Below are 27,793 nucleotides of genomic sequence, written 5' to 3'. Positions count from 1 at the left end.
ATGGTTGGGCCGAGAACACTACCCTGAGGGTCCAAAGCCATGATTGAGTCATGTAGCACACAAATGCTGCTTGTACTTTGATAGAAGCTGAAACATTGGCTCAAATTAGGCATCACATTGGACCCACAGTTGTGCTAATTGAGTTGGCCATTCGGCCCATTGAGCCTGCACCGCCATTTAATAAGATCATTGCTCGCCTGATTTGTGGCCTTACCTCTACTCCCTTGCTGGTCTTCCATAGCCCTTGATGCCCTTGTCAATCAAAAATCTGTCTAACTCAGCCTTGAGTATATTTGCTAACCTTGCCTCTACTGCTCTCTGTGTAAAATAATTCCAAAGTTTAATGACCCTTTGAAGAAATTCCTCCTCTGATATCTGACGTCATGACTTCGTCTGTCTTTAAAGGGAGATCCCTTATTTTTAAACTGTGCCCCTGGATCCCTCACTAGAGGAAGCATATTCTCATCATCTAACCTGTGAAGCCATTCAGAATCTTTTGTGACTTCTACCACCAAGAAGGACAAGGACAGCAGATGCATGGGAACACTATCACTTGAAAGTTCCCCTCCAAGCCACACATTATCCTGACTATATTGCCATTCTGCACTCTTGTTCAGTCAAACTCCCAGAACACCCTTCCTCGGGGCAGCATGGTAGCACAGTGGTTAGCACTGTTGCTTCACAGTGCCAGGGTCCCAGGTTTGATTCCTGGCTTGGGTCAATGTCTCTGCCGAGTCAGCATGTTCTTCCTGTGTCTGCGTGGGTTTTCTCCAGGTGCTCCGGTTTCTTCCCACAAGTCCTGAAAGACGTGCTGTTAGGTAATTTGGACATTCTGAATTCTCCTTCCGTGAACACAAACAGGCGCCGGAATGTGGCGACTAGGGGCTTTTCACAGTAACTTCATTACAGTGTTAATGTAAGCCTACTTGTGACAATAAAGATTATTATGAATATAACAGCAGTATGGGAGTACCTACACTGCATGGACTGCAGCGGTTTAAGAAGGCAGCTCACCACCACCTTCTCAAGGGCAATTAGAGATGGGCAATAGATGCTGGCCTCACCAGCAAAGCCCCCACATCATGTGAATGAACATAATTTTAAAAAAATATTTCAATATGACCACCTCTCATTCTTCTGAACTCCAATGAGCATAGGTCCAGATTGTTGAACCTCCCTCCACAAGACCACCATTTCAACCCAGGAATCAGCCTAGTGCACCTTCTTTGAAATGTTTCCAATGCAATAAGGAAACTTAAATTGTACAGAGTACTCGGGTACAGTCTCACCAATGTCCTGTGCAGTTGTAACAAGACTTCCTTACATTTATACTCCATCTCTCTTGCAATAAAGTGCAACTTTTTAATTTCCTTCTTACATGGCTGCTGTACCTACAGGCTAACTTTGTTTGATTCATGTACAAGGACACCCAGATTCCTCAGTACCCTCCATTTAAGTTTAATATTCTACACTTGTATTCTTTTTGCTAAAATGTACAACTTCACATTTTCCCAAATTATACGCCATCTGGCACTCACTTAACCTATCTCTAACCATCTGCAGACTCCTTGATCCTGATTTTCACTCATCGGTTGGATGTGCAGAGAAGGAAGAACTACTGGCTCTACAACCCCCCCGCCCCACCATTTAACAATGGCTGCACACAATTGGGATGTTGATTCCAGCCATTGAGTTGGATGAAAGTTGGGCCGCCTGCTCCCTGGAATGAGTGTGGAGGCTGCTGGGTGCAGAGCAGGGCTTGAGCTGGACAGGCACTTTGTTTGAAGTGTTTAAAAAAAGTTTCAAATGAAAAACAGCCGCCCAGTTTCCAGCTCTCTCCCACTCACACACATTGGCCATGCACCATCCATGCCAAATGATGCCACCTTATGCTGCCACCAACCCCCATTCCAACATGCCCCCACTCACACTTCATGGCCCCATATTCCCAAATGACAACCCATGTCCCAGCTATTCCCCGTGGCATCTCACAGCCCCATGAAAACCCATGCCCTTCTCCACACCAATGACCACCACCATATTCCCTATGTCAATTCATAACTTTCCCTTAACCTAATGGTCCCTCATACCTTCTATGCCCCCCGCATCTCATGGTGCTTTATAGCTTCAAAGCTAACTTAATGGCAACTCCTACCAACCCATGCCCTCACCCCCACACCTTGCCTTTACCCCTTTCATACCAAATGATATATCCTTTGATGGCGCTTGACAGTTTAGACAGTTCTCTGACAGCTTTGATAGTTCTTTCCCAACTTTAACAGCTTGACATGGCCTTGAAAGTTCATTGACAGCTTTGACAGTTCCCAACAGTTTGACATCCTCTTGACAGCTTCAATCATTCCTTAATAGCCTGCCAGCTTTGGTGGTTCTTTAACAAATTGACTACTTGACAGTTCCTTGAGAGTTTTGGCAGTTGCTAAATAGGATGACAGTTGCTTCATAATCTTTTCTGAAACTTTGACAGTTATTTAACAACTTGACAGTTGCTTGATAGTTCTTTGACAGTTTGTTGACAGCTTTGAAAATTGTAGTGTGCTTATGCACCATTTATGTACAATCATGCTTACTTTTAAGAATCCCAAAAGGTGATTTTCCTCTCACAAAGGGCTCCTTACATCTCAAAAAGGTGCCCCTGGACCATATCAAAAAGGGTACCTTATCTCTCCAAGGTACCTTGGCTATCCAAATTAATCTACCATGTTCACCATCTTACCTGGTCTAATCTACACACACGTGGTTTTGGACACCTGGCCTTCCACAATCCCATTTCAGTGGAGGAAACTGATGATTTAAATGTCCAGCTCCCTCCATGAATTGCACATGAGCGAACTCTAGCCTGAACCCAGTCCTGTCCGATGAATATGGGAAATGTCATATTAGAGAGTGGGCTAGAATATCTAGTTCAACACAATGGGGTGAAAACCTGCCCTCTGTCCTCCTCAAAACTTGATTTTCTGCCTTTTTCCGCATCATCAGAATATTTGGCTCCCATACAGTCAATCTGTTCATCTAAGTCATTAATTTACATCGCTAATAGTTGAGGCCCTAGAACTGATCCCTGTGGCATTCCATTAGGTTCACTTTGCTGACTTGAAAATGACCCATTACCTTCTGTTTCCTGTTAGTTAACCAATCCTCGATCCATGCTAATATAGCACCCCAACACCATGAGCTCCTGTGCAGTTACCTTTGATATGGAACCTTTTTGAATGCTTTTTGGTAATCCAAATGCACTATATCTACTGCTACCCTTTTATCCACCTTGCCCTTTACATCCTCAAAGAGTTCTAATAAATTTTTCAAACATAATTTCCCTTTCACAAAATCATGTTGACTCTGCCTGATGGTATTATGCTGTTCTAAATGTCCTGCTAGTACTTCTTTAATAATTGATTCTAGCATTTTCCCATTGGCAGATGTTAGGCTAACTGGCCTATAGTTTCTTGCTTTTTGTCTCTATCCTTTCTGGAATAGTAGTGTTACATGTGTGGCTTTCCAGTCAACTAAGATCTTTCCAGAATATGACGAATTTTGGAATATTGCAACTAATGTATTTACTATCTCTCCAGTCACTTCTTTTAAAACCCTAGAATGCTGGCCATCAGGTCCATGGGACTTGTCAGTCATTAGTTCCATTAACTTACCACAAACTGAGTTTGTGTTTGGGGGAGAGAGGAAAGTAAAAGGTGTATTTTGACACCACCTGCAGCTAGCCGGTCAGATGGACGGCACGGTGGCACAATGGTTAGCACTGCTGCCTGACAGTGCCAGGATCCGGGTTCAATTCTGGACTTGGGTGTCTGTCTGTGTGAAGTTTGCACATCCTCCCTGTGGCTGCGTGGGTTTCCTCCTGGTCCTCCGGTTTCCTCACAATCCAAAGATGTGCAGGTTAGGTGGATTGGCCATGCTAAATTTCTGCTTCATGTCCAAAGATGCTGGTGTTAGCTGATGTTACGGCGATAGGGTGGGGGATGTGGGCCTGGGTAGGGTGCTCTTTCAGAGGATTGGTGAAGACTTGATGGGCCGAATAGCCTCCTTCAGCACTGTAAGAATTCTAAGAGATTGGCGGGTAATTGGGATGTAAGGAGGCGAGTTATGAGGATGCCATGACCTTCAATGATTTCACCTCTGCCTTTCACCACTCTCTCAGCAAGGTCCATTCTAATAATGCAGTTTCTCTAGGATTTCCTTGGGGGCTTGGGGTGGGGATAAGGATATACAGTTGCACTTGTTCGTCTCTGGTTAGTTCCCACTGCTTCCATTTGTGCTCCACGTTGTCCTGCAAGAGAGAGGAAAATTTGTCTGTGAGTGTTGTAAAATCGTTTTGGTGAGGTGGTTGTCATAGTTGAACAGCTGGCAGTGTGAACATGCTGTACATAGTGTGTCTGAGGCTTGCAACAATCCTAAATGTATGAGGGTTCAGTGGAGTATATAAATGTTATGTATGAGACCTAATTGATGGAGATTGTTGCTAGGTGACTGTTGGGGATGTGGTGAATTAAGAAACGGCTCAGGCTGGTGGAGCACTTGAGGATCTGACAATTGAAGATTCATTTACTGATCTTCTGCATTCACGTGAGGTCATTGAACGTCTTGGGCCACTGCATCAAGGTCTTCGAGGTTTGACCTCCACAGCTTTTGAATCTTACTTACTGCCGTTTGATTGTAAGTCTTGAGAGTTTCCTGGCTAACTGTGGAGAGGGGACATTTTTCTGCTTTTCCATCTCTTCCACGAACACCTCCACTGAAGTGACAGAAAGCCTTGGAGCCTGCGCTCCCCATTGTTGTGTCATTCTGATTGTTTTGCAGGTCTGATTATTACCTGCATGAGTCCCAGCACTTGCTGCAGCCATAGTACACCTCCCCGTCAAGAGGTGTGGGCTAGCTTGAAGCGGCGCCAGGAAGTAATGATTTTGGGCCCTCTTCAAATTCATATAGTCAATGAACAGTGCAGTTAGTACTGCCTGCAGGTAGAAAACATTTAATCAGGCCGGTTGATGATGCCCTTTTCAGGAGATATCCAGTTTAGGTCCCATATATGTCTCCTCCCCTACTGACTGCACTGCATGGGATCGCAGTATCTTCATCCCTTCCTTTGCCGACTAGATTAATGAATGGATAAATGAATATCCTTTTATGTAGCACCTTTCAAATCTACCAGATCCCCTCCATCAAAGTTTTCCACAGTCAATTAACTACTTTGAATGTAGTCACTGTTGCTTGAAAGGCAAACATTACAGTCAATTCGTTGACATTAAGACCACCCAAACAGCAATGAGATCAATGAGAGTTAATCTGGTTTGTTTTGTGTTGGTCATAAGTGTTTCATTGGTTCAACAATAATGCCATGGGACTTTTTACATTGACTTGAACGGGCATTCGGTGCCTCAGTTTAATACTGCATTTGAAACCTCCAGCAGTGAATACCAGCTTGGGCTCAGCGATACATTCTGAAGTGCAAGCCCTAACCTAGGACTGAAGTCTAAAATTCAGGCTGACACTGCAGTACTGAGGAAGTGCTGCACTGTGGGAGGTGCCTTTTTCAGATGAAATGTTAAACCGAGACCCCGTCAGCCTTTTCAGATGGGATTAAAAGTTTTATAGCACGATTCTAGTATGGACTCGATCGATGGCCCTATTGGTCTCCCTCTGTGCTGCAATAACTCTAAATTTATGACGATTCAAAGACAAGCAGGAGTGTTTCCATGACGCCCTGGCTGATACCTATTAAAATACATTAATCGGTCAGTTATCTCATTGTCGTTTGTAAACCCACCCTCGGCAGAAAATGGTTGTCATGTTTGCTTACATTATTACATTTAAAAATGTTATTTGTTTTAGCTGTAGAGTGCTTTGAGACGTTCTAAAAGATGTTGTATCATTTCTTTCACTCAATACAGCACTGAAATGTCAGCCTAGATTATATGTTCACACCAGGAACAGTGGTTGAACCCATTAATTTTTGATTAAGAAAGCTACCACTAAGCCAGGACTGAAACTTGACTCAGTGATACCAGTTGTACCTTTCCCTGTAACTTGTCATTCATGGGAATTATATACCAATTATTCCTCTCGGAGAACAGAAAGCTTGTGATTTTCAAGCACAGACAGGTTTATTTCACAACTATTGGTACGCCTATTACTTCTCTTAGAGCGTTTCCATAGCAAAAAATATTGCTTCAAGGGATTCTGCAGACATGTACTTTACTTCTTTGGAGTGAAGAAGTTTCTATGGTAGGGTGTTACAGCATGTTTAGTTTTACTATATAGATCTTTAGCATTAACAATCGATGAGTAGGAACTTGCTGCCATCACATGTAACCTTGCCGGCCTTTTGATGTTGTTAAACTTCTTTCTGCACGGGAAGGGCATTTCAGGATTAGGGAGTATCCACCTAATGCCTGCATGATTTCCAATTGTAGCTGGTTGCAAAGATTTAGAGGAAGGAATTGAGTCTGAAATGTCCAAAGTTTCGGAACACAAATTTGAGAGCAAAGAATAGATAATGAATATCAATATGCAAACAGGCAAAATATCGGCCTTGATGAGCTTGATCAGTGGGTGGAGGAATTGAAGATTATATGGTTATAAAATTTTACCAGAGAAAAGGTTGAATTGAATGACCTATTCTATGTGTGAATCCAGCTAAGGGGTTAAACTGTTGCCTTTCTGCCCTCTTGTGTGGATGTAAAAGATCACATGACACTGCTCAAAGTTGAGCAGGAGAGCTACCCTTCATGTTCTGGATAATATGTATTCATCACCAAAAGCACTAAAATAAATTACCTGGTCATTTACCTCATTGTTGTTTCTGGGACCTCTGTACAAACTGGGTGCTGCATTTCTCTATAATACAATAGTGACACTTCAAAAGTACTTCATTGACAGTGTAGTGTTTTGCAATGTCCTGAGATTGAGAAAGCTGCTATGTTTAATGCTCTTCTTTTTTTTTCTACCGTTAGTCAGCAGGGGAAGCTTTCACAAATACAGCTGCATCCTAAAGTAACATGCCAAGAAATCTATTTTGTAAAAGTGTTATAACAGTATACACTTGCCAAAATAAGCGTTTGATTTTTAGCAATGACATGTGGCACATGTCATGGCACGGTGGCACAATGTTTCACACTGCTGCCTCACAGCGCCAGGGACCTGGGTTCAATTCCGGTCTTGGGTCACTGTCTGCGTGGAGGATGTACATTCTCCCTGTGTCTGTGTGGGTTTCCTCCGGGTGTTATGGTTTTCTCCCACAGTCCAAAGAAGTCCGGGTTAGGTGGATTGGCCATCCTAAATTGCCCCTTAGTGCCCAGGGATGCGCGGGTTAGGTTATGGGGTTATGGAGGTAGGGAGGGGTGGTTGGGTGAGTGGAAATGGGTAGAGTGCTCGTTCGAAGGGTTGGTGCAGACTCGATGGGCTGAATGGCGTCCTTGTGCACTGTAGGATTCTATGTGGATTTACATCGGCACTTTGGTATAGAAATAGCTTTGTACATTCATGATTCCATTTCTTTTTGTTCACTGTAGGTTGTAACTACTGGAATTAGTGCACAGTCACGCAAAGGTCCACTGAAGCAAATGGAATTTACCACTACTGAGGGAGTTGACATTCCTATTTATTTCTTTGAGGTAACACTCTTCTAAATTTGGTTGAAAATATGTCTAACCATGTAAAAAATAATGTTAAAAAGCTAATACTAAGTAAAAGGGTTAAGATTTGATGTTAAAAAATATAAATATGTTTGCTGGCAGCTAGGAAGTGACATGTTGTTAACCTCTACTCAGCTACAACTTCCAAAAATACATCTCCTGCTCTCTGTGTGCTTTGCGTTACCACATATCACTTTCTCGTCCATACTATTGTATTTCTTGAAGTGCTGGGGTTCCTGAATCCAACACAAAGGGTGAGTAACTGGGCGGATGGGCCATTGCTGGTCTCTAAAACATTTAAATGGGTTTACAAAATGAGAGGGTGTGAGTTGGAAGTGGAGCAATTGTGGTATTGGCACCGGATCAGTAATCCAGAGGCCTAGCTCTGGGGACACGGGCTCAAATCCGCTGGTGGAATTCAAATTCAATTAATGAAAATCTGGAATTAAATGGTAATAGTCTTTGTAATAATAAAACCATTGGTGAGTATTGTAAAAACACATGTGGTTCACTAATGCTCTTAAGGGAATGGACTCTGGCATCCTATATGTGACTCCAGGCACACAGCAATGTGGCTGACTCTTAAATGTCCTGTGAAACTGTTACAAAATCTTAAAAAGGAATGAAACTGGACTGACCACCCGGCTTTGACATAGGCACTAGAAACAAAGTGGCGTACCCAGCTCTGTTGACCCTGCAAAGTCCTTCTTCCTATCAGAGGAGCACTTGTGCCAAAATTGGGAGAGCTGCCCCCACAGGCTAGTCAAATAAGGGCCTGACATAATCTAAACCAGACAAGCATGAGGCACTGTGGACCATTAGCAGCAGAAGAATTGTATACAACCACTAATGTAATCTATTGGCCCAGCTTGTCCCCGTCCCCCCCTACCATTACCATCAAACTGGAAGTTCAATGAAGAGTGCTGGAAGGCATGCTAGGAGCAGAAATAGATCTACCTAAAAATGAAGTATCAACCTTGTGAAACTCAACACAGGACAACCTGCATGTAAACAGTGGAAGCAGTGTGCAATAGACAGATTTACAGGATCCCACCACGACCGGATCAGATCTAAGTTCTGCAGTCCTGCATTATCCAGTCCTGAATGGTGGTGGACAATTAAACAACTCACTTGAGGAGGAGGCTCTCTAAATATTCCCATCATTTGTGCAAAAGGCAAGGTTAAAATATTTGCAACAATCTTAAGCCAGAAGTGCCGAGTGGATGATCCAACTCCGTAGCCTCCTGAAGGCCCCAGCATCAAATCTGCCATTCTGCAGCCAATTTGATTCACTCCACATGATATCAAGAAGCAGCTGAAGGCACTGGATATAGAAACAACTGTGGGCCATGACAACATTCCAGCAATAATACTTATGCTCCAGAATTAGCCGCATCCCTAGCCAAGCTGTTCCAGTACAACTACGACACTAGGAATGTGGAAAATTGCCCAGATATGTACTATCCACAAAAAGCAGGACAAATCTAACCCAGCCAATTATCGCCCTTGCAGTCTACTCTTGATCATCAGCAATGCAATGGAAGAGATACTCGACAGTGTCATCAAGTGGCACTTACTTAGAAATGACCTGCCAAATGACAATTAGTTCGGGACACCATTTACCAGAAACTGAATTGGACCAGCCACATTAATTCTGTAATTACAAGAGCAGGTCAGAGGCTGGGAATTCTTTAGAGAGTAACTCACCTCCTGACTCCCCAAAGCTTGTCCACTATCTACAAGGCACAAGTCAGGAGTGTGATGGAATTCTCTCCACTTGCCTCGATAAGTGCAGCTCCAACAACACTCAAAAAGGACAAAACAGCCCGCTTGATCGGCACCCTGTCCTCCAGTTTCAATACTTACTCCTTCCTCGACCGGCACACAGTAGCAGCCATACGTACCATCTACAAGATGAACTGCAGCAACTCACCAAGTTTCCTTCGACAGCACCTTCCAAACCCATGACCTCTACCACCTGGAAGGACAAAGTCATGGGAACACTACCACTTGCAAGTTACTCACCATCTTGACTTGGAAGTAAAGCCACATGCATCTTCATCAAGGGCGGTCACCTCAACACTTCACTTTACCGTAAGCCCACGGATTACCTCACGATGCTCCACTTCTCCAGCTTCCACCGCTAAACACATTAAAGAAGCCATCCCCTATGGACAAGCCGTCCATATATATCGGATCTTCTCATACAAGGAGAAACGCTGAAACACGCCCTCATAAAAACGGGATATGGTGCTCGACTCATCGATCGACAGTTCCATCGCGCCATAGCGAAAAACATCACCTTCCTCCTCAGAAGACAAACACAGGACACAACCGACAGAGTACCCTTTGTCGTCCAATAGTTCTCCGGAGCAGAGAAACTATGACATCTTCTTCGCAGCCTTCAACACGTCATCGATGAAGACGAACATCTTGCCAAGGTCATCCCCACACCGCCCGACTTGCCTTCAAACAACTGTGCAACCTCAAATAACCATTGTTTGCAGCAAACTACCCAGCCTTCAGGTGAACAGCGACCACGACACCGCACAATTCTGCCATGGCAACCTCTGCAAAACGTGCCAGATCATCAACATGGGTACCACCATTACATGTGAGAACATCACCCACCAGGTACGCGGTACTTATTCGTGTGACTTGGCCAACATTGTCTACCTCATACGCTGCAGGGAAAGGATGTCCCAAAGTGCAGTACATTGGCAGGACCTTGCAGACGCTGCGACAACGGATGAACAGGTATCGCGCGGGAATGTTCCCTTACAGTCGGGGAACACTTCAGTAATAAAGGGAATTCAGCCTCTGATCTTCGGGTAAGGGTTCAGGTCGCGCGACAACGCAGAATCACCGAGCAGAAACTGATAGCCAAGTTCCGCATGCATGAGTATGGCCTCAACCGGGACCTTGGATTCATGTCTCATTGCATTCACCACCCATCATCTGGCCTGGGCTTGCGAAATCCTACCAACTGTCCTGGCTTGAGACAATTCACGCCTCTTTAACCTGTAATTATCCCTCTCTTGGTTGCTCTGTCTGGACCTGTAAAGACTTAATTACCTGCAAAGACTCTCATTCAAAAGTATTATCTTGCATCATTGACTTTGTCTATATATGTGGTTGTGGAACCCACCTCTTCACTTACCTGATGAAGGAGCTGTGCTCTGAAAACTAGTGATTCAAAACAAACCTGCTGGACTTTAACCTGGTGTTGTAAGACTTCTTTCTGTATCCACCTCAGTCCAACATCGGCATCTCTACATCATAGAAGTAAATCAACATTCCTTCACTGTCTCTGGGTCAATATCCCAGAATTCTCTTCCTAACAACGCCGTGGGCATACCTATGGCATGTGGACTGCAGCTGTTCAAGAAGGCAGCTCATCATCGCCTTCTCAAGGGCAATTAGAGAAGGGCAATAAATAGTGGCCTAGCCAGCAATGCCCAAATCCCATGAAAGGATTTTTGAAATGTGTAAGCAGAGATGCTGTGTGAATGAGTGCACATGCTCTGTAATGCCCTGCTATGCTGCATATTGATTTAGAGGCATTTAGCCATAATCTCACAGATGGTAGCATCACACCATTGGTTCCTCAGTTAAGCCATATGCCAAATGTGGATTTCTCCATTTGCCAATGCTGAAATCGCAAAACGCGATTAGGAGGAGAATAGGTTCCAATGGCAACATCGCAGTAGGCACCGATTTTACGCCAAATTATGATTCTCCGTCAGCTCGACAGAGGCGCCAATGCGTGCCGGAATGCACACACAGTGGACACCATTTACAGATCATTTGTGGGCCCAACCCGGTATTCTCCGGGGCCTCCGTGATTCTCCACCTCCGATGGGCCGAGTTCCCGTCGGCACGATTCACTTGTGTTTTTAAAAATCATGAATCTGCTGTGGTGGCTGCTGAGGGAGAGAGATAGGTACAGAAAGTGACCAACATCACCATAGTTTGCTGACAGTCATGCCGCTGGCCGTGGGGGCTTCTGCCAGGGCCGGGATTAGTAGCAGGGGGTGGCCAGGAGGTGATCTGTGGGGTCGGGGTGGACGGGCATCGTACACCATTGCCATGGCCCGAAAGGTAGCAATGCAGCTGCACACGCTGCTAACAGCCCATTGTGAACATGAGTCATATAGGTCCCCCCCCCCAGGCCATCCCCCTCAGTGCCCTCTGGCCCCAGCCGATTCATCAGCTATACGGGCGCACACCAGCACAACCAGTGCCATCTTGTTGGCTTGGGTGAGTGTGTAGGGGAATATGTGGTGGCAGTTTGTCAGCCCCTCCTCTCCCCCGAGTATCAATCACGTACCCGGTGAATCTCGCACCATTTTCCATTCGAATCGATTGTGTTCCACGTGATACCGGTGCTAGCCCCTCAACAGTAGCGGAATCGGTCCAGGTGTGGCGCCAGTTTTGCTGTCATGAAAGTCCACCGATTCTGCATTGGAGTCAACACTTAGTTTCAGAAACTGAGAATCCTGCTGCAAATGTCTGAACCTACGGTCCACCTCATACTATGCATGTTTACTATTATAGAATCATAGAATCATAGAAGTTTACAGCATGGAAACAGGCCCTTCGGCCCAACCAGTCCATGCCGCCCAGTTTTTACCATTAAGCTAGTCCCAGTTGCCCGCACTTGGCCCATAACCCTCTATACCCATCTTATCCATGTAACTATCTAAATGCTTTTTAAAAGACACAATTGTACCCGCCTCTACTACTACCTCTGGCAGCCCATTCCAGACACTCACTACCCTCTGAGTGAAGAAATTGCCCCTCTGGGCCCTTCTGAATCTCTCCCCTCTCACCTTAAACCTATGCCCTCTAGTTTTAGACTCCCCTACCTTTGGGAAAAGATGTTGACTATCTACCTTATCTATGTCCCTCATTATTTTATAGACCTCTATAAGATCACCCCTAAGCCTTCTACGCTCCAGGGAAAAAAGTCCCAGTCTATCCAGCCTCTCCTTATAACTCAAACCATCAAGTCCCGGCAACATCCTAGTAAATCTTTTCTGCACTCTTTCCAGTTTAATAATATCCTTTCTATAATAGGGTGACCAGAACTGCACACAGTATTCCAAGTATGGCCGTACCAATGTCTTGTACAACTTCAACAAGACGTCCCAACTCCTGTATTCAATGTTCTGACCAATGAAACCAAGCATGCCGAATGCCTTCTTCACCACCCTGTCCACCTGCGACTCCACCTTCAAGGAGCTATGAACCTGTACTCCTAGATCTCTTTGTTCTATAACTCTCTCCAACGCCATACCATTAACTGAGTAGGTCCTGGCCTGATTCGATCTGCCAAAATGCATCACCTCACATTTATCTAAATTAAACTCCATCTGCCATTCGTCGGCCCACTGGCCTAATTGATCAAGATCCCGTTGCAATCCTAGATAACCTTCTTCACTATCCACTGTGCCACCAATCTTGGTGTCATCTGCAAACTTACTAACCATGCCTCCTAAATTCTCATCCAAATCATTAATATAAATCACAAATAACAGTGGACCCAGCACCGATCCCTGAGGCACACCACTGGTCACAGGCCTCCAGTTTGAAAAACAATCCTCTACAACCACCCTCTGCCTTCTGTCGTCCAGCCAATTTTGAATCCAATTGGCAACCTCACCCTGGATCCTGTGAGCTTTAACCTTCTGCAACAACCTACCATGCGGTACCTTGTCAAAGGCTTTGCTAAAGTCCATGTAGACAACGTCTACTGCACTGCCCTCATCTACCTTCTTGGTCACCCCCTCAAAAAACTCAATCAAATTTGTGAGACATGATTTTCCACGCACAAAGCCATGCTGACTGCCCCGAATCAGTCCTTGCCTCTCTAAATGCTTGTAGATCCTGTCTCTCAGAATACCTTCTAGCAACTTGCCTACTACAGACGTTAGGCTCACCGGTCTGTAGTCCCCAGGCTTTTCCCTGCTGCCCTTCTTAAACAAGGGCACAACATCCGCCACTCTCCAATCTTCAGGCACCTCACCTGTGGCTGCCGATGATTCAAATATCTCTGTTAGGGGACCCGCAATTTCCTCCCTAGCCTCCCACAACATCCTGGGATACATTTCATCAGGTCCCGGGGATTTATCTACCTTGATGCGCTTTAAGACTTCCAGTACCTCCTCCTCTGTAATATGCACACTTCTCAAGACATCACTATTTATTTCCCTTAGTTTCCTAACATCCATGCCTTTCTCCACCGTGAATACCGATGAGAAATATTCATTCAGGATCTCACCCAACTCTTGTGGCTCTGCACATAGATGTCCTTGTTGATCCTTAAGAGGCCCTACTCTGTCCCTAGTTACTCTTTTCCCCTTTATGTATCTGTAGAATCTCTTTGGATTCTCCCTTGCATTATTTGCCAAAGCAATTTCATGTCCCCTTTTTGCCCTCCTGATTTCCCTCTTAAATCTATTTCGACAATCTCTATACTCGTCAAGTGATCCACTTGATCCCAGTTGCTTATGTACGTCATATGCCTCCTTCTTCTTTTTGACCAGAGTCTCAATATCTCGAGTCATCCAGGGTTCCCTACTTCTACCAGCCTTGCCCTTCACTCTAAAGGGAATGTGCTTACCCTGCACACTGGTTGACACATTTTTAAAAGCCTCCCATTTACCAGCCGTCCCTTTGCCTGCCAACAGTCTCCCCCAATCTACCTCTGCAAGTTCCTGTCTGATACCATCAAAATTGGCCTTGCCCCAATTAAGAATTTTAACTCTTGGGCCAGACCTATCATTCTCCATAGCTATCTTAAAACTAATGGAGTTATGGTCACTTGTCCCAAAGTGATCCCTCAGGAGCACTTCTGTCACTTGCCCTTCCTTATTTCCCAAGACGAGGTCAAGTTTTGCCCCCTCTCTAGTCGGTCCATCCACATACTGAATGAGAAATTACTCCTGAATACACTCCACAAATTTCCCTCCATCCAAGCCCCTAATGCTATGGCTGTCCCAGTCAATGTTGGGAAAGTTAAAGTCCCCTACTACTACCACCCTATTATTCTTGCAGCTATCTGTAATCTCCTTACATATTTGCTCCTCAATTTCCCGCTGACTATTTGGGGGCCTGTAGTACAGTCCTACCAAGGTGATCTCTCCCTTCTTATTTTTCAGTTCCACCCATATAGATTCAGTGGGCGAACCCTCGGATATATCCCCTCTAAGTACTGCCGTGATGTTCTCCCTAATCAAAAACGCCACTCCCCCTCCTCTCTTACCTGCTGTTCTATCCTTTCTATAGCATCTGTACCCCGGAACATTGAGCTGCCAGTCCTGCCCCTCCCTTAGCCATGTTTCAGTCATAGCTATAATATCCCAGTCCCATGTGCCCGTCCATGCCCTGAGTTCATCCGCTTTGCCCGTCAGGCCCCTTGCATTGAAATAAATGCAGTTTAATGTAGACCTTCCTTGCTCTCTGCCCTGCTTTCTCTGGTCATGCTTTACACACTCTCCCTTCCTGCTTTTTGTTTCTGTCCCCACTGACTTCCTACATCGGTTCCCATCCCCCTGCCACATTAGTTTAAACCCTCCCCAGCTGCACTAGCAAACACACCCCCGAGAACATTGGTTCCGGTCCCACCCAGATGCAGACCGTCTGATTTGTACAGGTCCCACCTCCCCAGAACCGGTCCCAATGTCCCAGGAATTTGAAACCCTCCCTCTTGCACCATCTCTCAAGCCACGTATTCATCCTAGCTATCCTGTCATTCCTACTCTGACTATCACGTGGCACTGGTAGCAATCCTGAGATTACTACCTTTGAGGTCCTACTTTTTAGTTTAACTCCTAACTCCCTAAATTCAGCTTGTAGGACCTCATCCCGTTTTTTACCTATATCGTTGGTGCCTATATGCACCACGACAGCTGGCTGTTCACCCTCCCCCTCCAGAATGCCCTGCAGCCGCGCCGAGACATCCTTGACCCTAGCACCAGGGAGGCAACATTCCAATCTGGATTCTCGTTTGCGTCCGCAGAAACGCCTGTCTATTCACCTTACAATTGAATCCCCTATCACTATAGCTCTGCCACTCTTTTTCCCGCCCTTCTGTGCAGCAGAGCCAGCCACGGTGCCATGAACCTGGCTGCTGCCACCTTCCCCTGGTGAGCCATCTCCCCCAACAGTTTCCAAAACGGTAAATCTGTTTTGGAGGGAGATGACCGCAGGGCATCCCTGCACTGCCTTCCTACTCTTCCTCTGTCTGTTGGTCACCCATTCCCTATCTGCCTCAGTAATTTTAATCTGCGGTGTGACCAACTCACTGAATATGCTATCCACAACTTCCTCAGCATCGCGGATGCTCCAAAGTGAATCCATCCACAGCTCCAGAGCCGTCAAGCGGTCTAACAGGAGCTGCAGTTGGACACACGTCTTGCAGATGAAGGAGTCAGGGACACCAGAAGGGTCCCTGACTTGCCACATCTCACAAGAGGAGCATGACACGGGTCTGAGCTCTCCTGCCATGACTTAAACCTGAAGTTAAATTTGAACTACACCACACAGCTAAGAGAAAGTCAAAGAGAGAGAAATCACTTACCAGTCACAAGCCAATCACTTACCTGCTGGCTGTGATGTAATTGCTCCCGAGGCTCCCTCACAGGTCTGCTTCTCTGCACCTCCTTAAGATGAGCACCAAATTCCCTTAACTAGTTAATTAATTTACTTAATTGGATTTTTTTTTTTGGGGGGGGGGGAAAACTCAACCCCAAACACCAAAAATACACAGCCCTCACTCACCTCTTACCCGAACTCAGCCTTACCCAAACTCAGATACACTCTGTTTGCCTCCAGCACTCCGCTTCTAAAGGCACTTCAGCCACACCCTTTGTATCCTTCCTGATTTACAGTCAGCCAGTAGGCCTGCTCCCGAAACTGATCTCCCGAAACTAACAGCTGACCTGCAAGGTAAGGAAGTTGTTAAGCAGTACTTACCTCACCCACGCCGCGACCTTTTAAACTGTCCCCTCTGCCTCGCAGCTCCCGCGCTTTTTCAAACTCCCGCGCTGTTTCCAAGGTCCCGGCTCTCTCTCTCTCCCGAACAGCTGACCTGCAAGGTAAGGAAGTTGTTAAGCAGTACTTACCTCACCCACGCCACGACCTTTTAAACTGTCCCCTCTGCCTCGCAGCTCCCGCGCTTTTTCAAACTCCCGCGCTGTTTCCAAGGTCCCTGCTCCCAAAACTGATCTCCCGAACTAACAGCTGACCTGCAAGGTGAGGAAGTTGTTAAGCTATTGAAACAACACAATAAAAACACCTGGCTCATGATTATCTAAACACAGCTCACATTCCCTATTAGTGGGTGGACACTCCAATGCTTCATAAATTCTGCTTCACAATGATAGTAAAAGCCAACATTGTGGTTATGAATACTTGGCCGCTACAAGCCAGTAATACCTGTGGTAACTTTTCTGATACCTGTTTAACACCCAAAAAGGTCAACAGGATCAAAAGGACGCCCAGTTCTTGTTCTCTCATTATCTTCTGTATTGTATTGCTCTTGCAGTCTCTCAAAGAAAGCAAACTAGCATTGTCGATCGTGGAGAACTTTGAACAGCATTCTGTCTTAATCAGCTACTTTGCGGACATCATAAAACAAAAGTGGTGTGTTTGGTCCCTTGTATTTTAAGATGAACTCACCAAACACTTTGATCTGTCCAAACCAAGATCCTTTTATTGTGTCTCATGTGGTGGGATGACAATCTGATACAGAACACATTATCATGGACACTTGCTACTCCTCTGGAACTTACACCTTCTGCTGACCTGTTACATGTACGTCTTATTACCCTCGATATCTTGTTCTCCTGGAGATGGCTGGATTTACAGGTCCCAGGTCACGTGACCTTGGTCTTCAGACCGCATGATGTGTCTGTACCACCACCTGCTAGTTGGAGGTCTCACACCGTCCAACTATGATATGGACCCTAGGCATATCACCACATCCCCCTTCCTCACAAAAACATCAATATAAAATTATTTTTACAGGCAACATTACGCATTCCATATTTTGCAGATATGGCATATCACTGATACAGTGAGCATGTTTTACAGAAAGTGTCTGAGGTGTTGGGTGCTCTGAGGTACAGACGAACCAACGCGGTTGCGATTGGTACAACGCAGTTTTATTCCAACTAACTATTTACACATCTGACTTGGTACTCAGCACGTTGTGTTGCGTGAGTGTCTTGCTAATGAGGTCCTGGCCCTGTGCTGTCTCCAGATGGACTGCCCAGGAAGTGTCGTGTTTCTTGTCTTATACTGTGTCTGCTCTTGTCTGTGATTGGCTGTCGTGTTATGTGTGCTAATTGGTCTGTTGGTCTGTCTATCATTATGTATGTGTTATGATGTATGTTTGAATATCATGACAGTGTCCATTCTGTGCAGAAATCAATGTTTCAAATCGGTGTCCACTTCTGCAGAGTCTGGCTCACTTGTCGGCTTCTTGCTCGTCTTATGCTTCGCCCTGTGTCTTTGAACGGATTTTGTCCAAAACCGCCACATCTGCATCAGCAGTCGCTTTCATTTTTGTTTTCTGGCATGTCGTTGCCTGTTACCTGCAAGTAATTTTGATATTGGTTGACTGGCGGGATACGGTGGTTCTCCCAGCCTTTTCTTCTTCTTCTTTTTTGTTCCCTGGACACGGTGAAGTGCTGTAGTGCGTCTTTTGGTTGTCTTCTTTGTTGCGGTCTCTTTCGTGGCGCTGGTCATTATTGAGTGGTGAGGTGAGGTGTTTGAAAAGGTCTAGGCGTCTCTTCATCTCTGGTCGGTGTGAGCACGCCCATTTCTGCGGCCTCATCAGCATGCTGGATCACCTCAGTTTCTGGTGTCAGCATGGAAGATGGAACTATGCTTGGTGGTCTCACCTCATCTTGGCTTGTTGGAGCATCAGTGGCTTGGTCATCATCACTGGAGATGACTATGGCTTCTGGTTGAGCTGACCCAAGCCCTGGATCTTCTAGATCAAACTTGTGGTCCGTGGAGCTGCATAATGATATTGTCATTAGGTCGCCTTCAGGATCAGTGTCAGAGACGCCTAATAATTCTACCTCCACATCACCGCAATCAGCCTCTTCATATATGTCCTCCCACTCGTCCTCTGTGTCGCTGACTGCTTGGGAGTGGAGCCGTTTCCAAAACGTGCGGCGGGACATCATGCATCTCCAAGGCCAGCTTTTCTAAAATCAGTCTGATTTCTTGTACTTCTGGTTCTCTTAATTGCCGATCATCAGCAGCCTTCAATTCTGCATGCGCCACCTCCAAACTCCCACTCTCCACAGAGTCCAGTGCGGTCCAGGCGTCCCCCATGACCACCTTGTGATTGCTTTCAGACCACTGGAAGCTTGTGTCTGGAGCCTCATCTGTGCTGCCGGAGAAGAGATGTACAATCATCTCATTATCCGTCTCACTTTCATCGTCGTCGATAACTTCAAACAGTTTCTCATGGTATTCTGCCTCGGATTCAGCATGATCGTCAGTCTTTTCACCTGAAAAATATAACTGTGCACACGGAATTACATGCTTTCGAAATAGGGCGGCAATTTCAAAATCACCCTTTTGTTCGGCCGCCATTGCTGGGCTTACACTTCCACTCTGTGGAACTGGAGTGGGCCTGAAAAAGCTGAAGAACGATTACTTGGATGTGGTTCTTGTCGCTGTTTTTTGAGGCTTCGATCCCTGTGGTTTGGTGTTGTTCGGGTTTCTTGGACTGTTACATTTTTGCCCTCTCTCCAGTTGGTTGTGCAGCCTGTGGAGCCGATGATCTGTGGCTCATCCACGCACAATTTTAGCGGCTGTGAATCCAGCTGATACACTTCAGTGATCACTAAATTTGTGAAATACCCATTAGGCCCGAATGTAAATTCCAGAGTGAAGCTCCATGGCTTTTCATTCTCCAAGCATTTAATACTCACATCTTGCAGATGCTTTAATACGGGTTCATCATCTCCTCGTACCATGCCATTGAGTCGGTGCACTTCCTTCAAGACTATTAGCCAGAATTGTGGAATGCTTGTCCGCAGTTCTGTCCCTATGCCTGGTTTGTCGGCTTCAACTACGATTTCTTCTAAATCCTCATACACCGTGCACACCGCAATGTCTTGCCGTTATTCAAGTGACCATCTATCTCCTAGGAGATTTAACCGCTCGACTAGATTCAAGGCTTCACACGATTTTATACCTATTACTTAGTCCACATCCAAATCCACAGCATGAAAAAACATTGTGTGCTTTATGGCTGCCACTGAGAACACAAATTCACAAACATCAAAAGTCTCTCGCGTTCTGTGGCCAAAGTCAATCATAATTCCTGACCAATTCACAAAATCTCGCTTCACATTTAGCTGCTGCAAAATATGCCAATTTACTAGGTTTGCTGACGCTTTAGGGTCAAAGTCACACCGAATTAAAGTATCATTGAACATTACCTTTGATTTGAGGACAGACGTGAAATTGTTCAGAACTTTCTGATTGTCTTCATGCTTTGTTCTGATTGTGCTTCCATCTTTGTTCCTGTTCACCGCATGGTTTCTCAGCGTGATAAGATCAATGTAAAATTGTTCTTCTGTGTTGACTTCATCTAAAGCATGCACCGTTCGAGTATGATCTATGGTGAAGTGGCCAACACGGCCACACCTGGAACAGGCTTTTCCATATGCCGGGCTTTGTCGTGGGGAATGTCGAGTGCCACATTTTTGGCACAACATGGCAGCGGCGGCTCCTGTCGGCCACTTAAAATGGCCGCCCGCACTGGGACCACATTTCTTTATGACGTGCGTTACAGTACTAATGCACTGGCTTCTTCAGCCACGTTGGAACAAAAATGTTTTGAGCAGAGTATGCCTATTCATTGTGCAGCAACCTCGTTCGCCAGGCAAATCGTCACTTTCTTTTCCAGCCCTAAATCTTCTTTCTGCAATAGTATCGTCCGAAGCTTATCATCCAGCACACCAAAGACAATTTGTTCACGGATTAATGAGGATTTTAAGCCACCAAAGTTACATGACTGGGCCTTCAGCCTCAGGTATGTGACAAAACTATCAAATGATTCGGCAGGTCTCTGGGTACGCATATGAAACATACAGTGCTCAAACGTTTCATTCTTTTTGGGGGAACAGTGCTTCATTACTTCATCAAAGTTTTTCCGAACTACCTCACTTTCAAAGACAAATGAGTTATATAGTTTGAGTGCTCATGAACCTGCCAATGTTGGCAGCAATGCAATTCACCTTTCATTAGGTTGGGCCTGCAGGCCCACGTCCAAAACATAAAGTGTGAACTGCTGTCTGAACAGCCGCCAGTTCTCATCCAAGTTACCAATTATCTGAAGCTGGTGGAGGGCCCCCAGTCCAACCATCTCGAGCTTCAGCATTTTTATGCATTGGGTCGCCTCAGGTTGCATTTCACCAGACTGACCTTCAAACTGAATGCCCAACGTTGTCACTGCCATTGCGAATCTCAAATCTTCAGCACACCTGGTACCATGTCGTATTTGGTCCATTGTAGTTTAAGATGAACTCACCAAATAATTCGATCTGTCCAAACCAAGACCCTTTTATTGTGTCTCATACAGTGGGATGGCAATCTGATACAGAACATGTTATTATGGAGTCTTGTTAGTCCTCTGAAACTTAGACTTTCTGCTGACCTGTTAAATGTACATCTTATTATCTTCTATATCTTGTTCTCCTGGAGATGGCTGGATGAGCCTCTCTTTATATACAGGTCCCATGTCACGTGATCTTGGTCTTGAGACCGCATGGAGTGTCTGTACTGCCACCTGCTGGTTGGAGGTCTCACACCATCCAACTATGATATGGCCCCTAGGCATATCACCACAGAAAGCGATGGCTGATGAATAGGCTGGGGAATAAAAATAAGGGGCCCGATCGAATGGCCTCGTTGCACCCAAATTGGGATGTGACGAGGCCATTAAATCTCGCAAGAAGCTTCTCGCGCGATTTGCAACTCTCGGGGAACCTTGCAAGATCTAACGAGATCTCACAAGACATTGTGATCTGGACTCGCCCTCGCTGGGCAGGATTCAAATTTACATATTTAAGTGAGCCTAACTGCTCATTTGGCACTGGATTCTCCCAACGCCCGCACCTGAGAGATCTCACATGGCGTAATGGCACCTGGGGGCTCTCCAAGGCCATCAGAGGGCCCCAGGTGGCTAAGCTCTGGGCAGGTGGTTTCCTGGTACACCCGCTGCCACCTGTATACCTGGTTGCTAGGTTGGCACTTCCAGGGATCAGATCCAGGGGCACTTTTCCCTTGTGAGGTAGGGTGAGGGGAGCTCAGGAACCCCAAACAGGTAAGTTGGGGTGTTGGGGGGGATTTGGAGGCCGCGGTGGGGTGTCTAGATATTGGGAGATCAGAGAGCATTTCAAAATGGCGCCCCAATCTCTTCCTATACTGACGAGTTGAGCTCCTTAAACTACAGACTAATCTATCTCTAATGGTATCATTCAACACATCCCTGAATTCACTGTGTTCATCCAGTTTTTTCAGGGTAGCTGTTCTCGTCACTGCAGGAAATGAAGCTAAGTAGAACTTCTGTGGCGCGTTCTTCACCGAATCCCATTTGATAGCAGGGTCACTCTTGTCACTAAACGCGCCCAAAATGGGACACTTTTTTTCCCATTAAATTGCACCCAAGTTCTATGATTTCACAAACTTGCTGAAGGCACAGAAATCTCCACATGATCTAACTTGCCAGGCCAATTATCGGCTTTGCTTCCATTTCATGTCGGGCCAAATACTGAATATTGGCAAGTCCTTATCATGTAGCCTAGGCATTGCCTAGAACACTATGCTGTCTTCTGCACAAAGAAATGAAATGAAAATCGCTTATTGTCACGAGTAGGCTTCAATGAAGTTACTGTGAAAAGCCCCTAGTCACCACATTCCGACACCTGTTCGGGGAGGCTGGTACGGGAATTGAACCGTGCTGCTGGCCTGCCTTGGTCTGCTTTAAAAGCCAGCGATTTACTGTGTAATGTTAATCAGCTGATGTCACAAGTAGTCAGCATTCATGCATTCCCATGCTGCTTTGTTAAACCCAGCTGATCTTCATTAGCTTTTAATCGCCAGACACTGCCCAATGTAATTTCCCAAATGTTCCAGATCAGCTCAGTTAACGTAGACCAAAGAGCCACCCTAGAGCTTTTGTGAGTAACAGAATGGGCTGGATTTTACATTCCCTCACAAGCAAGTTTGAAGGAGGAGAGCTTGTTAAAAACTTTAGAAAATGCAGTGCACAGTCAGCCTGCAACTTTAGCTGTCTGACACGGACAAGGGGAAGGACTTCCTATGCAATTCCCTAGGACCCATCAGAGACCCCCACATCCCTCCAACCCCATTCCCCTCCAGTCCAAGCTGCTAATTTCCCCTTTACATTCACCCCCTGGGGTCTCAAACTCAACCCTCCAATCTCCCCAACTGGGCTTGCACCCTTCTTCCGGTGATACCTTGCAATTACCTGTTAGTCGTGTTCAAATTGCTCCTCGTCATCGGACTTTGCTGTAGTCCCAGCAGTGACCACTGTCTGAACCTGGCGCTGCTGGGACTACAGAGCTGCTGGCCATCTGATTGGCTGGCAGCTGTCTAAGATGGGTCTGTCTCTCAAAATAGGGCTGATATAATAGGGGGCTTGTAATGCAGAACAAGACGAGCAGCGCGGGTTCAATTCCCGTACCGGCCTCCCCGAACAGGTGCCAGAATGTGGCGACTAGGGGCTTTTCACAGTAACTTCATTGAAGCCTACTTGTGACAATAAGCGATTATTATTTTTTATTATTATTATCTCGGTTTAAAGCAAGTAATGCTGCTTCTAGTGTTTTGATGAGGGGCAGCTGACAGGCTGATTGGTGCGTTCCCCCCCAGCATTTTACCTGAGGGGCCGGCCACCAAGGCACTTTGTGAAATTAAACAATAATGTACTTTTTGTAAGGGCCACGAAGAATCCAGCACGAGTTTTAAGGATACAAAATAATAACGTTTATTTACTGTAACAATATATACATAACAGTAGCAGTAACTTCCCTTGCTACCTTCTCCTTCCTGCTGGTTCCTGAACTGGCCAGCTTATTTATACTAGGAGTTTCTCCGCCCCCCTCATTGGGGAAGTTCATACTCCCATAGGATTGTGGGATAGTCATTAGTCCCCAGCCAATCGTAAGTAGGCAGGTTATAACATCCCTCCCCCCCAAAGTCCAAGGAATCCACCAAAGACCCTGGCGAAGGAAGGCGTCAAACTCGTTTGGCCGCAGGCCGGACGCCATTTGCACGCGGCGCTGGATCAGGCGGCGTGTAACGAGACGGAGACCGGCGCTTCCGTGATGAACGGCGCGGTTGTACATCCACGGCCTGTGGACCCGAGGATTCCCCCTCTGATGCATCCTGTGTCTCCATCTCGGAGTCAGAGTCTGCTGCCTCCGTCATGTCAGCGTCTCTATCTCCATTCGGTCCCGTAACGACCTGCGCAGGTTTCGAGTGAGGCACCAGTGGAAGATTTTGAGGACTACCTTCCCTTGTGTCTGGTCTTTGCGGCTGTTGAAATGAGCTCTGGGGGCGGGGAATCGTTTGAGGGGATGATCTTCTGGACTGGACGTGGTCTACATTATTTTCGCTGGAGACGACCCTGGGCTTGCACTTGGTAAGATATAGGGCCTGTTTGGCGAAAGATTACACCAGGAACCCATTGGGCACCACCAGCAAAATTCCGCACGAATACTGGGTCACCGGGCGCAAACTGCCGAATCGGACGATGCCGAGACAATCCCTGTCCCTGCCGTTCTTGTGTGCGGCGTACTTTTGCGCTAATGTCCGGGAAGACCATACTAAGGCGGGTGCGAAGTCTTTGGCCCATTAGGAGTTCTGCGGGAGCTACTCCAGTCACTGCATGGGGGGTGGTCCTGTACGTAAACAAAAAGCGAGCCAGTCTCGTGTCCATTGAGCCGGAAGACTGCTTCTTTAGGCCTCTTTTGAATGTTTGCACTGCACGCTCTGCCAACCCATTTGAAGCCGGGTGGTAAGGGGCAGTGCGGATATGGCGGATACCGTTCATCTTTGTAAACCTAGCAAACTCCTCACTCGTGAATGGAGTGCCGTTATCCGTGACCAGCACCTCAGGGAGGCCATGCGTACTAAATGATAAACGCATCTTTTCAATTGTTGCGCAGGACGTTGTCCCCTGCATCTTATGCACCTCCAGCCATTTGGACTAGGCGTCGATTAGTAGAAGGAAAATGGATCCCTGAAAAGGGCCTGCGAAATCTGCATGCAAGCGTGCCCAAGGCCGCCCTGGCCATTCCCAGTGATGTTGGGGCGCGGCCGGCGGAAGCTTCTGATGCTCCTGGCAAATGGAGCAGTTTTGGGCCACCTTCTCAATGTCGGTGTCGAGGCCTGGCCACCAGACATAACTCCGGGCCAACATTTTCATCTTGGTCACGCCCGGATGCCCATTGTGCAAGTCTGATAATATCAGCTCCTGGCCTTTTTCCAGGACAATCACACGCGTCCCCCACAAGAGGATGCCGTCTTCCACGCTGAATTCAGACAGCTTGGAGGAAAATGCCCGCAACTCGCCTGGGAGCTGTCTATGCTGCCCACCATACAGGACTATGTGCCGAACCTTTGACAAGACTGGCTCCGTCTGGGTCCACTCACGGATCTGTGATGCCGTGACAGGCAAGGTGTCCATAAAATTTAGGGTTGCAACCACCTCACCGGTCATGGGGGTCGACATGGGGCCGGTCGATAAAGGCAATCGGCTCAGTGCGTCGGCATTTGCTATCTGCGTACCTGGTTTGTGCTCCAGAGAATACTCATATGCAGCAAGCAACAAAGCCCAGCGCTGGATCCGTGCAGAAGCAATGGGCGGTATTGGCTTATCCTCTCTGAAGAGCCCCAGCAGGGGCTTATGATCAGTCACGATAGTGAAATGGCGGCCGTACACGTACTGGTGGAAGCGTTTCACCGCGAAAACCACTGCCAGGCCCTCCTTCTCGATCTGCGCGTACTTTTTCTCCGCTGCAGTCAATGTGCGGGACGCGAAAGCTATCGGTCGCTCGGCCCCGTTCTCCATCTTGTGGGACAGGACAGCCCCAATACCATACGGAGATGCATCACATGTGACGAGCAAAGGCTTTCCCGGATCATAGTGGGTTAGTAACCCAGACGACGACAATTGTTGCTTTACCCGCCGGAAAGCGGTTTCTTGCGGCTGACCCCAAACCCAGGTGTGATTTTTCTTTAGCAGCAGGTGCAAGGGGGCCAGCGTAGTTGCCAGATTGGGGAGGAACTTCCCGTAATAGTTTACGAGACCGAGAAAAGAACGAAGATGCGAAGTGTCAGTCGGGGTGGGGGCATGTTGAATTGCACGCACCTTCTCTGCGACGGGGTGCAGACCCTCGCGGTCCACCCGATAACCTAGGTAGACTACTTCTTTTGCCTGAAATACGCACTTTGTGTGACGTAAACGGACTCCAGCCTCCGAAAGGCGTCTTAAGGACAGCCTCCAGATTTTCCAAATGCTCTTGCTCCGACGTCCCTGTAATCAACACGTCATCCAGGTAGACAGCCACACGTGGTAAACCTCTCAAAATGCCCTCCATAACACGTTGAAAAATTGCGCAGGCAGAGGATACTCCAAAGGGCAACCGTGTATATTCATACAGGCCCCGGTGTGTGTTAATTGTTACATATGGTCGGGAGGCAGGGTCCAGCTCCAACTGCAGGTAGGCGTGACTCATATCTAATTTTGTGAATGAGAGTCCACCTGCAAGTTTCGCGTAGAGATCCTCTATGTGAGGCATTGGGTATCGGTCGAGTCGGGAAACTATATTCACTGTAAGTTTATAGTCGCCACACAAGTGAACTGTGGCATCTGCCTTCATTACTGGTACAATTGGTGCTGCCCAGTCAGCAAAACGGACGGGTCTGATAATACCCAAACTCTCCAAATGAGTGAGCTCCCCTTCTACCTTCTCGAGCAAAGCGTAAGGCACTGGGCGCGCCCGGAAATAGCGCGGCGTGGCTCCTGGTTCAACTTGGATACGGGCTACGGCCCCTTTTGTTTTTCCCAAACCAGGCTGGAATACCTCTGGGTATCGTCCTAGCACCTCAGTCAACCCTCCAGAAACTGTTTGGAGGATGTGCTGCCATTGCAACCGCAAATGGCGCAACCAGTCCCGAACCAACAGGCTGGGCCCATGGCCACGCACTACGATAAGTGGAAAACGCCCCTCCTGGCGTCCATAGACAACAGGGGTCATTGTAGTTCCTGCAATGTCCAGTGGTTCCCCCGTGTAGGTGGCCAACCTGGCCTGGGAGTCAGTTAATGTAAGGGTCTGTATGCCCTGCTTGATGCGGTCGAATGTCCTCTGGGCGATCACGGAGACCGCTGCGCCAGTATCCAACTCCATCTCCAGCGGGTGGCCATTGACCCGTACTGTCACCTTAATGGGGGCCACACGGGGAGCTGCCACACAATGCAGCTGCAGGCAGTCATCCTCCGTCTCCACGTCCTCAGGAGTGGTCGCCGCAGGTTCATCCACATGGAAGGTACGGCCTCTGGGCTGGTCCCAATTACGGCCCCTGGGCTGGTCCCAGTTTCGGTCAGAACGACGGCGCCTCTGGCATCCCCAGGACCGCCGTCCGCGACGGGGTCGGCGCCTACAAGTCTGACACGGACATGGCTCCTCATCCATTGGCTCTGGAGAAGGCTCCCTTCGGGGAGGAATGTCCGATGGCCACTGGCGTCGGTCCGGTCGTTGCCTCGCCCAAGGTACCGCAGGAGTGCGGGGGGACGTTTTTGGGCGGAAAGGGTTTCGCCCCAAGGCATGCACTTCCATTCCCTGTAGCTCCTGTACTCCTCGCTCTGCGCTCTCTCGGGACAAGACTATTTGTATTGCCTGTTGAAAAGTCAATGTTGGCTCCGCTAACAACTTTCTCTGGGTTGCTGCATTGTTAATACCGCAAACCAAACGGTCGCGTAACATTTCTGACAAGGTCTCACCATAGTCACAGTATTCCGCAATCCCGCGTAGCCTGGATAATAAAATCGGCAAGGGATTCTCCAG

General features: G+C 47.0%; 1 protein-coding gene across 1 annotated transcript in view; it reads left to right on the top strand.

Moving 5' to 3' along the window:
* The window catches only part of cdh17 (cadherin 17, LI cadherin (liver-intestine)), a 170,470-nt gene that overhangs the window by 26,861 nt on the left and 115,816 nt on the right, over window positions 1–27,793 (top strand). The window contains exon 3 of the mRNA XM_072468031.1: window positions 7,542–7,643. Within this exon, the coding sequence (XP_072324132.1) occupies window positions 7,542–7,643 (102 nt within the window). The remainder of the gene's footprint in view (window positions 1–7,541; window positions 7,644–27,793) is intronic.

The sequence above is a fragment of the Scyliorhinus torazame genome, chromosome 11 (genome assembly GCF_047496885.1).
Source record: "Scyliorhinus torazame isolate Kashiwa2021f chromosome 11, sScyTor2.1, whole genome shotgun sequence".
Classification (NCBI taxonomy): domain Eukaryota; kingdom Metazoa; phylum Chordata; class Chondrichthyes; order Carcharhiniformes; family Scyliorhinidae; genus Scyliorhinus; species Scyliorhinus torazame.
The sequence above is the reverse complement of the archived record's forward strand: the minus strand, read 5'-3'. Positions and strand labels throughout refer to the sequence as shown.